At 49.9% G+C, this 11,927-nt stretch overlaps 2 protein-coding genes across 2 annotated transcripts; one reads left to right on the top strand and one right to left on the bottom strand.

The window, feature by feature from the left end:
• Nucleotides 1–3,073: 3,073 nt before the first annotated feature.
• LOC119733836 lies at nt 3,074–3,934 on the top strand. Its single transcript, XM_038207205.1, has one exon. The coding sequence runs from the start codon at nt 3,074–3,076 to the stop codon at nt 3,932–3,934; it is 861 nt and encodes a 286-aa protein (XP_038063133.1).
• A 94-nt stretch (nt 3,935–4,028) lies between these two features.
• On the bottom strand, nt 4,029–7,302 carry LOC119733835. The gene is made up of 2 exons (XM_038207204.1): nt 4,479–7,302; nt 4,029–4,136 (listed from the first exon to the last, which is right to left on the bottom strand). Exon 1 carries the CDS (start codon nt 7,300–7,302, stop codon nt 4,780–4,782), a length of 2,523 nt encoding a protein of 840 aa, XP_038063132.1. The 3' UTR covers nt 4,029–4,136; nt 4,479–4,779.
• Between the last annotated feature and the right edge of the window lie 4,625 nt (nt 7,303–11,927).

The raw sequence follows: 11,927 nt of genomic DNA, 5'->3' as shown, positions 1-11,927 counted from the left end.
CACAAGTGGCATCTGGGTACAACATGGCAGTTAATAAGAGCATCGGGAATCAGCCCATCATAGCACCGCCTTAGCAGCAGGCCTATCCAGTTACAACCATTGCGCACGTTGAAGTAGCGTCAAGTGGGTTCACTGGAATAATAGGAACTGTTCCGGAGGGGTGGAGGGATCAAGCTGCAAGCAGTGTGGAGAAAAGGCAGGAGGCAGCCCAGCATGGTTGGATGGGCAACGCCGGAGAGTTAAGTGCAGCTGCATGGATGCAGAGCCCACTGCAGGCGTCTACTCCAATCAATCCATTTGGGCAGAGGACGAGAGCCACAATAGGCCACAGGCAACCAGCAACGATCGGAGGAATCAGGGACTGGAACCCAGAGGGAGCAAGACACAAGGAACTCCCAACGAGGGGATTGGAAGTTGGAGCTGTGTCTGCACCAGGAACTACTGCCGTTGGGCATATGTGCCACTGGTTTTCAGCACAATGACGGCAGGGATGAGGACTTCGCCGGGGTTTGCAGCAACGGTAATGCAACCTGCGAGCGGAACACAAGTCTTCACGGCCACTTCTGGCGACCTGTCCTGGGCCGGAGCTGGAGGGCAAGGACAGGTGGGAAGCACGAAGAAGCCGATTTCAAGTGAGCGGGCAGGCACGTGGCACCAGGTTTTGGCAGCAAAGGGTGCGTCGAGCCAGCAACAGCCTCCAGAAAGGTCTTCCCCAACGAAGGTGAAGCAAGGGTTGGCGGGATCGACGATCCAGAGTAGGAAACCTGGGCCCACGGTGGAACAAGAAGGGAAAGCAAGCGTGAAAGAGGAAAGCACCTATCACCGAGCACAACGGAAGCCGAGTTTTGTCCCGGATCGATTCTCGGGGGACATCCCTTGGCGGGATTATAAGGCACACTTCGAGTCTTGCGCCACGATCAATGCGTGTACAGCTGAGGAGAAGGCGTACTTCTTAGTAGCTAGCTTGAAGGGACAAGCCCAACAGGTGCTGGGAGATGGAAATCAGGGCGAGCAGCTGAGTTACAAAGAACTGACTACAAGGTTGGATCGGCGATTTGGACCTGGAGAACAGGCCGAGAGATTCTTGTCGGAATTAAGGAGCAGAACTAGGGGAGTGAATGAAAGCCTTCAAGCACTCGGCCAGGGTATCCGCCGTCTGACGGAACTGGCTTACCCAGAGCTTCCCAGAGATTCCCGAGAAAGACTGGCCAAGGGGCATTTCGTGGATGCCATCCAAGATGCTGAAGTGCGGGTGGGAATTTTCAGGGCTCACCCGAAGAGCTTAGATGACGCAATACGGGCTGCGCTTGAAACAGAGCGACAGCGGAACCATGGTGGCCGGCAGGAGCGCAACATGAGGGCTACTCGCCAGGTCGAGACTGTGTCCAGGGAGGAATTCAACCGGCAGACCCAGGCCATGTCAGAACAGCTGAGTATATTGCAGACGATGGTGACTGGTCTGGCCAACGCAATGCAGGTTCAGACCTCATCCCCACAGAAAGACGAGAGTGGAACAAGCAATGTAGGAAATAAGAAAGAGGGAAGAGAAAGGTGCATGTTTGAGAATGAAGCATGCTACAAGTGTGGAGGCCTGGGACATTTCAGACGGAATTGTCCCTCGAAGAAGCTGAGCCGAGCTCGGGAAACGCCAGCGGGCCAACCCAGCGGGTCATGGGAAGGTCGTCACCACCAGACCCAAATCCAGCCAACGTCACCGTGAAGACTATCAAGAGGGAATTCCCCACCAGTAAACAATCGAGTTCATGCCCACAGTGTCTACGTCCAAGGGAACATCGGCAGATATCCCATTAAGTTCATGATAGACACTGGGTCAACAGAAACCATTATTTCCACAGAAGAGTTTGACAAGATGAGGCGAGAAAGCAAACCACAATTGCTACCAATGGCAGAGGTCATCCGTCATGCTGATGGTACGCCGCTACCGGTGCAAGGCAGCGCATACATGAATGTGCAAATTGGGGGCACGTACCAAGGTTGAAGTCATCGTCGGCTCGATAGCCAACCAAGGCATTCTCAGAATGAATTACCTACTCACCACGGGAACCAAGTTGGATCTGGACCGGATGGAACTTCGTATCGGGGAGCACACCATTCCATGCAAGGAAACGTCTTCGTGTTCTTTTTGCTGTCGTGTGCTGGTGGAAGAGACAGTCCACATTCCACCGGGACACGAGTCCATAGTACCGGGGGTGTTGAAGCAGCAGAGGAAGCTGACTGGCTGGGGTATCATCGAGCCAAGCGACAAAACAAGTGTCGGAGAAAAGGGGCTGGTGATAGCGAGGACACTGGTGAATGCGGGAGCAAGGCGCTACCCGGTGACAGTGTTCAACCCTGGCACAAGTACAGTCACCATCTACAAATGGAGTACTACGGGAACTTTGACGTCAGTTGATGATGCAGACATTGGCATGGATGAAGTCTGCGGATCTGTGGCTGTATTGGAGCGACAAGAGGATAAAGACATCAGGTTACCAGAGCATCTAGCTAAGCTATACGAGCAGAGTATCCAGAATGTGCCAGAGGGTCACCAATGGAGGGTTAAGAAACTCCTGTGGGATTTTCAAGATATATTCTCCAAGGGAGACGACGATCTGGGTAGAACAGAATTAGTGAAGCACAAGATTGAAGTAGGTGCTGTAAAACCGATTCGGCAACGAGCAAGAAGACTCCCAATTTGGCAGAGAGCTGAGGCCGACGAGCAGGTGCAACAACTGTTGGAGAGGGGCACAATAGAGCCGTCAAATAGCCCTTGGGCATCTCCAGTAGTTCTGGTGCGGAAGAAGGATGGGTCGACCAGATTTTGCGTTGACTATAGAGCCTTAAACGACTGTACACTGAGAATGCCTACCCTATTCCAAGGGTGGATGACAGCTTGGATTCCCTGGCGGGGGCGGAATGGTTTTCAACGCTTGACCTTGCTAGCGGGTACTGGCAGGTGATGCTCGACGAGGACGCTAAGGCTAAGTCAGCGTTTGTAACGAGGTCGGGGCTTTACCAATGGAATGTAATGCCGTTCGGCCTTTGCAACGCGCCAGCCACTTTTGAACGGCTAATGGAAAGGGTCTTTGCTGGGTTGCAGTGGGAGATTCTGCTCATGTACTTAGACGACATCGTTGTCCATGCCAAGACGGTGGGAGAGGAGGTCAACAGGTTGGAAGAAGTGTTTCGAGACAGTGCGGATGCACTGTCTCGAAAGCCGTGCAAGCAATGTGGCCGGGAAGAGGAAAGGAGTGGACCCCAAGAGGAACAGAAGGCAGAAGAAACAAGCGATACATCCAGTGAAGAGGAAGAAAGAAGTGAATTACCAGAGGAGCTGACAGTGAAGAAAATAATCAGAGGGGAAGAAGAAAGGGTTGCCAGGACACTTACCTTGAATCCCAAGTGGACGCTGCAGGAAATGAGGGATGGTCAGATGGCAGATCCTTCCACCACATTGATAATGCAGGCAGTCGAGACTGGAGAACGACCAACTTGGGAAGCGATCTCAGCAGAGCAAGCCGCTGTAAAGACATACTGGGCGCAATGGCAGCAAATAAAAGTGCGTAGTTGTGTACTGTCTCGACGATGGGAGTCAGTGGATGGGAAGCTTGGCAGATGGCAAATAGTCTTACCAACCAGTTTTAGAGATGACGTACTCAAAGAACTACACGACAGTAACACAGCAAGGCACCAGGGGGTCTACAAGACATTGCAAAAGGTGGGAGAGCCCATGGATAGGATCGCCATGGATGTGATGGGGCCCCTCCCAAGAAGTAAGCGAGGGAACGCCTATGTTCTTGTTATTGGTGATCCGTTCACCAAATGGGTAGAGGCCTATGCGCTCTCGAACCAACATACATCGACAATAGCCCGGATGGTGGTGGAAGAGTTCATCTGCAGGTATGGATGCCCCAAAGAGCTTAACAGTGATTGAAAGAAAGTGCAGGACAGGAGACTGGTGACGAGTCTATGATTGGTTGATTTGCTCTCCTTTAATTACTGATTGTACTCAAATTACAGTGATGAAGATAGTAGCTGAGCTGATTAGGTTAATTTACTGATGAAGACTTTAAGCCGTGGAATGGGAGCCGTGAACTGCAATGGAGGTTGTGTAAGCCGTGTGGTAGGCCGTGGTTCTACAAGAAAACCAAATTAATACAATAATAAATATTGGAACCTACATTAATGAGGTGACATGAAAAACACATGAAAATGGACTAAGATTCATGTAATAATTTCCCCAAGTATCAACTAAATTATCTAACAAACTGAGGGATTAGATAAGCTATTATAAGCCCCAAATTACACTCAATTAACCAGCAATAATGATTAAATATAAGGGCATAATCCTTAGTAAAAAGATCAATAAAATGTACGTACATGTACCCATAAAACAACATGTGATGAAACCCACGTTATTTATCCATTACAAAACCCCCCACAAAATATCCCTTAAAATCATCTATAAATCTACTCACTGTTAGCTTCTACGCACAGCCGCTGATGGACGGCATACAGATGATTAGGAAAATTTGGGTTAACCTGGGATTTTACGTTTGATTGAAGGAATAATTGCGAGGTTTATTGGAATGATTTCAGGACAAATGTGACTAAAATTGGAATCACTTTGGAATTTTCTAGATTCATAATCACGAGAGGGCGCTATACCAATTTAACGCTTAGACACTTTCGTACAGCCGCCCCTAAATTTGAGCATAAAATTTACTAAATCTGAAAGTGTCCCTAAGAATCACAAGAGTATTGATACAAGTTAACAGTTTAGGTGTTGTCGGGTTCACCATCGGGTAGGTTGTCGTCACTGACCTCCGGAAGCCTAATCAGTCGTGCCACTGGGCGAGTGTAGGTTTTACCTCGAACGCTCACGCTGGCAGTGCGGACACGACCGTCGGAACCCGGAAAGGTCTCTGCAACTCTTCCGATGGGCCACTGAGCTCTGCTGAGTGCTGGGTCGACAATCATAACGACATCATTGGTGGTCAGGTTCGGACGGTCTGTATGCCACTTCTGGCGCTCCTGGAGAGTCGGCAAGTAGGATTTGACGAACCCGGACCAAAAGTGATCAGCGAGGACCTGACTATGCTTCCAGCGTCGTCTGCCAAGTAGATCCCTTGCAGGATAGACAACCTGAGGGAGAGTCGCATCATGCCGCCCCATCAGCAGAAGGTTTGGAGTGACTGGATCGGGATCTGCAACATTAGATGAGACATACCCCAGAGGCTTGGAATTTAAGATTCCCTCGACTTCAATGAGCACGGTGCGAAGTACTGACTCAGGGACGGACTGCTCATTCAGGGCAACTCTCAGGCCATCTTTCACGGACTTGATCTCCCGTTCCCAGGTTCCTCCAAAGTGTGGAGCCTTCGGAGGGTTAAACACAAACTTGACCTGGTGCTTGGCAAGCTCCTGCTGTAAGATGGGATCCATGGCAGCAAAGGCGTCCCGTAGCTCATTATCACCTCCTTTGAAATTAGTGCCACAGTCGCACAGGATCTCGAATGGTTTCCCTCTTCTGGAGATGAACCGTCTAAAGGCCATCAAGAACGCGTCAGTATCGAGGCTGTCTAGTAGGTCAAGGTGAATGGCCCTGGTGGTCATACATTTAAATATGATCCCCCAACGCTTCTCGCTCCTTCTCCCAATCTTGCACGTCATTGGACCGAAACAGTCTACCCCTGTTGAGTAGAAGGGAGGCTTGAAGAGGCGGAGGCGTGCTGGAGGCAAATCTCCCATCTTCGGAACTTGAGGGCTAGCTCTCCACTTCTGGCATTCGAAGCACTGGCGTTGATGCTTTCGGATTGCTTCTCTTCCGCGTAGTATCCAAAACTTACGTCGGATCTCTGCCAGGATGCGCTCAGGTCCGTAATGGAGCAACTTCTCATCGTAGTCACGGATGATAAGCTTTGTTATGGGATGAGCTGGATTCATCACGATGGGATGCTTGGTGTCTTTGGGTAGATCTTGGGTACGACGAAGACGTCCTCCCACTCGGATGAGGCCGCAAGATTCGTCATACTCTGGAGCAAGCTGCAGGAGTCTGCTACCACGGGGGAGCTCTTTGCCTGCTTGGATGCAAGCAATCTCCTCTGGGAAGGAATCTTGTTGAGCACGCTGATAAAGAAACATCTCGGCTTCTACCCGTTGTTCAACCAACTTGGTAGGATCAGCATCCTCGGCCGCCCCATGAAGATGCTGCATGGTAGCTGCAACAAGGTCACTCCAGGTGTCATGTTCGGATGGATCAGGTAAATTGGGCTGAATGACGACCACAGCACCGCAGAAGGTTGACTTCTTGAACTCAGATGGGTCTTCTGTCTGTGTAGACGGGTGAGCTGGCCATGTGTCGGGAGACAACCGGAGGAAGGAAGGACCATCTCTCCATCTGTTGGCTTGGCTGAGGTCAACCAGGGTTTTGCCTCTCGTAAGGTCATCTGCGGGGTTGTTCTTGGTGTCGACATACCGCCACTTGTCAACATCGGTCAGGGTCTGTATTTCTGCGACACGGGTGCCAACGAACACTTTATACCGGCAGGATTCTGATTGCAGCCAGGTGAGCACAGTAGTCGAGTCACTCCACAGGATGACTTCATCAAGAGGGAGAGTCAACTCTTTCTGGACAAGATCAGCTAATTGGGCACCGGCTAAGGCTGCAGAGAGCTCTAGACGAGGCATTGAGAGTTGCCGTTTGGGGGCAACACGGGACCTGGCCATGATGAAGCTAACATGGGCGTTGTGATCTTCATCTTCTGTTCGGATGTAAGCCACAGCTCCGTAAACTCTCTCCGATGCATCACAGAAAATGTGAAGTTGGCGATGGGCAGCCTCTGTCTTGACATTTGGTGGTGTGTAGCATCTGTTAAGCTTCACTCCAGTCAGGTGGGGAAGTTCACTCTCCCAGGCTTGCCACTGGTCTCTGATATCACCCGGCTCAAGTGGATCATCCCAGTTGCGCTTCGTCTTCCACAGGTCTTGGACAATGACTCTCGCTCGGGCTGTAAATGGGGTTAGGTACCCTATAGGGTCGTACTGGCTCGCGAGGATCTTATACATATTCCTCATGTTGAGGCAGTCATAGCTGATGGGTCTGTGGCGGTACAGCAGGGCATCTGAACTGCACTCCCACAACATTCCAAGTGTGCCTTCAGTGGAATTGGTCTCCCCGAAGGTTAACCACAGCTCACAGCCATCAGAACGGGCATCTGGTGGGAGATCTTCTACTACAGCAGGAACGTTGCTGGCCCACTGTCGTATTTCAAACCCACCGTCAGAAAGCAGGTTTCGCATCTTCTGGACAAGGGCTTTGGCATCTGTCTCGACCGGTAGACTCTGCAAGCAGTTGTCAACGTAGAAGGACTTGTCGACTGCCTTTGCAACTTCTGGATAGTCCTTCTCATGGTCAAAGGCGTGCTTTCTCAGAGCATAGGTAGCACAGCAGGGACTTCAAGTCGAGCCAAAGGGAAGCACCTGCCATTCGTAGATGTCTGGCTCTTCGTCGACTTGTAGGTTGCGCCACAGGAATCGGAAGAGGCATCGGTCTTCTGGTAGGAGGCGTACTTGATGAAACATCGCTTTGATGTCTCCTGAGATCGCTACTGCGTGTTGTCTGAAGCGGAGTAGTACACCTATGAGTGATGCACCAAGTGTTGGCCCTGGCAGAAGGTGCTCATTAAGGATCTGGTTGTTGTACCGGAAGGAGCAGTTGAATACTAGTCGATACTTTCCGTTGTGGTATACGGTATGGTGTGGGATGAACCAGGATTCTTCGGACTTGTCTGCTTCATCCTTTGGCAAGATCCTCACGTGACCCGCATCGACCAACTTGGCGATTAGCTCGTTGTGTTTCTGAGCAAGCTGTGGGTATTTGTCGAGTCTCTTCTCGGTCCCCTTCAGAGTCGGTAGCACTGCCTCTTTCGGGGCATGGAATTTCGTCTCGTCCCCTTGCCTAAGGAGCGGAGTGGCGTAGCGCCATATCCCGTTGACTTCAACGCGTTGAGTTGTGGCCTCAAGCATCTGGACTGCCTGCTGATCATGCTTAGAGCGGGTAGCTTGCTTGTCATTCAGGTACGGTAGCACATCAGCCTGCCACAACCTCTCCACGTGCTGCATGATGTCGGTAGTTTGTGGAAACAGAGAAGTTTTGAAAACCTTCTGTTCTTTCATCTGCTTCTGGTTTCCAACAGGTCCCTGGAGGGTCCAACCCAGCTTAGTGTTGATGGCAACTGGAGCTCCACGTGTGCCAGACTTGATTGGATGTCTTGCCACGATGAGATCCGCCTGATCAGATCCAATGAGGACCTGTGGAGAAGCATTATTGATTACAGGCAACTGAAGGTGACGGAGATGGGAGTAGCGGTGTTGCAGATCTTCAACAGGATATGTGTACTGGGACAGGCACAAGTTACTGGCCGAGAAGGCTCCAGTTACAGTGTACATCACTTCAGGTTTGTCTCTAGCTGACATCTGGAAGGTACAAGACTGGCCTTGACATTCAACAATGTCTTCACGAACAGTCCTGAGCAACATAGTCTCTGGGTTGCCATGAAGCTTGAGTCTGACAGCTGCTGACTGGAGTAGCATGGTTCTTTCAGAACCGTCATCCAGTATGGCGTATGTGTCGATGGATCCCCCTGGACCATGAAGGGTAACTGGGAGAATCTTGAGCATGACGTTGTGGGGGCGAGTTGGTTTGTCCACGAAGACTGCTTGGTTGGACGTCTGGAGCCTATACACATGACTGGTTGCCTTCTTGGCGGCATCATGTAGTACAGTGAGGTGGATTTCCTTGCAGGTATGACAAGGCTTTTTCAATGTGCAGTCCTCTGGCTTATGGGTTCGCCCACATTTCCAACAACGTCCCTTGTCTTTGATCCATTGGATGATCTGGTCGGTGCTCAACTTCTTGATCTCTGGGCAGCCACCGAGGAAGTGCTCCTTGTTGTCGCAGTAGGGACAGTATGGTTTAGGCTTGAACTTGGGTTTGTCCTTTGTGTTCGGTGAGGCCATGAACACAGTTGTGGAAACCTCCTTCTTTGGGGCTCGGTGCTGGCTTTGTTGGTGGGTTGGTTTAGAGCCTGCTGAGATGTGACTTGATACAGCTCTACTTGCGAAGCTCTGGGACTGTGACTTTGTGCGAAGCCACTCTGCAAACTGGGGCAAGGTGTATGTCTTGCTGCTATTTGGTTCCAGTATGCCCTTCTTCAGGCAATGCTCCATGAAACTGTTTCGGTGAGAGGGGGCCAGTTTTCCCAGCAGATGATCGACATGTGATCCACATCGAAGTTCAACTCCCTCTGCGCCCTCCAAGGCTTGAAGCATTCCAACGAGTGACAGAACATCAAGAGAAAAGTCATCAAATGCATCTGTATCTCCATACTTGATTGAAGGAGTGGACATGATGGCTCCAATTTCACTCTGCACGAGTTGTCTGGGTTGTCCATACTTGCCAGTGAGGGCTTGGAGGGCCTGGGTGTACGGTTGACTGGCGTACAGGAATGACTTGGCAAGCTTTAATGCTCGACCACCAAGTCTGTCGATCAGTATTTGGAACTTATACTGTTCGGAAAGATGGGGATGCACATCAATGAGGTTCACCAAAGCCAGCTTGAGGAGGGCGAATTCTTTCTCCTTCCCATCAGAAAACTTTGGCAGAGTAGGTTTGGGGATCCCGATTGATGATGCAACAAGGAGATCCATAACGGTTGGTGCTGATGACACCGTTAAGGAGGGTACAGAAGCCATTGGGTATGGCAAGTGCGGAGGACAAGTCCCTGGAGTAGGAATGCCTTGTCTTGGAGTGACATCACTGGTTACCACTGATGCGGGTAAGGTCGCACTCACTGGGGCACCATGACAAACAGAGGTCGAAACACAGGGTAGTGTTTGCTGAATGTCCGGTGGTGAGGTCGAGGATGGGGCACCAGATGGAGTCGGATGACAGACAGAGGAGGAAACACATGGGGGTGCTTGCTGAATGTCTGGGTGAGATGTCACAAGTGGAGCACTTGGATTACCATGACAAACAGAGGATGAAACACTTGTGAATGTTTGCTGCATGTCTGGTTGTGGAGTTGAGGATGCACCCTGTGGGGGTGACTGATCGTCTGTACCCATTAAAGGATGTGATGGTGATGGTTCGTTATTCAACATGGCACTGATGGCTTCAGCCTCGCAGAGTTCTTGACGAGCAATCCGCACTCTGCGTTGACGGGATAATTTGGAGGTGAGGGCCTCACGCTCTCGCAATGCCTGTCGCTCCACTTCTTCAGCTTTAAGTCGGGCAGAGCGGGCCTGCTCGTCAAGTTTACGAAGTTGCTCATCAGCGGTCTGATCTTCCTGGAGTTGGCACTCCAGCTCGTTAAGACGAATTCTTCTTCTGAGTGTTCGCATCTTAGCTGCATCCTTATCACTAAGACCGGATAGGTGTGAGTTACGGGAACTTGATGAGCTATTAGTGCGTTGGCTGCCGGAGTGCTTTGAGGCAACAGACTCATCTCGGTTCTCCTCGGCCAGAACATCATCGGCATGGTGTTCAGACATTGTGGTAAAATCCGCAGGTCGCTGGTGTAGAGGATCCGGTTCGAAGGACCATGAAAGAAAGTGCAGGACAGGAGACTGGTGACGAGTCTATGATTGGTTGATTTGCTCTCCTTTAATTACTGATTGTTCTCAAATTACAATGATGAAGATAGTAGCTGAGCTGATTAGGTTAATTTACTGATGAAGACTTTAAGCCGTGGAATGGGAGCCGTGAACTGCAATGGAGGTTGTGTAAGCCGTGTGGTAGGCCGTGGTTCTACAAGAAAACCAAATTAATACAATAATAAATATTGGAACCTACATTAATGAGGTGACATGAAAAACACATGAAAATGGACTAAGATTCATGTAATAATTTCCCCAAGTATCAACTAAATTATCTAACAAACTGAGGGATTAGATAAGCTATTATAAGCCCCAAATTACACTCAATTAACCAGCAATAATGATTAAATATAAGGGCATAATCCTTAGTAAAAAGATCAATAAAATGTACGTACATGTACCCATAAAACAACATGTGATGAAACCCACGTTATTTATCCATTACAAAACCCCCCACAAAATATCCCTTAAAATCATCTATAAATCTACTCACTGTTAGCTTCTACGCACAGCCGCTGATGGACGGCATACAGATGATTAGGAAAATTTGGGTTAACCTGGGATTTTACGTTTGATTGAAGGAATAATTGCGAGGTTTATCGGAATGATTTCAGGACAAATGTGACTAAAATTGGAATCACTTTGGAATTTTCTAGATTCATAATCACGAGAGGGCGCTATACCAATTTAACGCTTAGACACTTTCGTACAGTGATCAAGGGACCAACTTCCAGTCAGCGGTGTTTAGAGAAATATGCAAGCTGCTAGGGATCGACCAGACCCGCACGTGCCCATGGAACCCCAAATCAGACGGGTTCATTGAAAGGTTCAACAAGAGTTTGGTGGATTTAGTGAGTGTCATACTGAGGCCCGATCAGCAAGACTGGGATGAGCAACTTCCCTATGCCATGATGGCATATCGCAGCGCAGCGCAAGACAGCACTTCGGAGTCCCCTTACTTCATGTTAATGGGACGGGAGATTGCACTGCCTCTAGATGCACTGACAGAGTTACCAACTGCGGAAGAAGATCCACTAAGTACGGACTACGTGCAGAACCATCGAAAGAAAATGAGTCAAGCACACGAAGTGGCGAGGAAGAACATCAAAGCAAGCCATCAGTGGCAAAAACGTAACTATGACAGGCGTGTTGCGGGGAAGAGCATTGAAAGCGGCAAGTTTGTGTGGTTGCACAATTCGGCAAGGAAAAAGGGTCTCTCGCCGAAGCTGCAATTCTAGTGGAAGAGTCCGTACCTGGTCACAGAGAAG

Source organism: Patiria miniata, unplaced genomic scaffold (assembly GCF_015706575.1).
Source record: "Patiria miniata isolate m_02_andy unplaced genomic scaffold, ASM1570657v1 HiC_scaffold_26, whole genome shotgun sequence".
Taxonomy (NCBI): domain Eukaryota; kingdom Metazoa; phylum Echinodermata; class Asteroidea; order Valvatida; family Asterinidae; genus Patiria; species Patiria miniata.
This window is presented reverse-complemented; position numbering and strand designations above follow the sequence as displayed.

Coding starts and splice junctions, on each gene's coding strand:
- LOC119733836 (XM_038207205.1), top strand. CDS start 3,074: ATGGAAAGGGTCTTTGCTGGGTTGCAGTGGGAGATTCTGCTCATGTAC.
- LOC119733835 (XM_038207204.1), bottom strand. CDS start 7,302: ATGCGAAACCTGCTTTCTGACGGTGGGTTTGAAATACGACAGTGGGCC.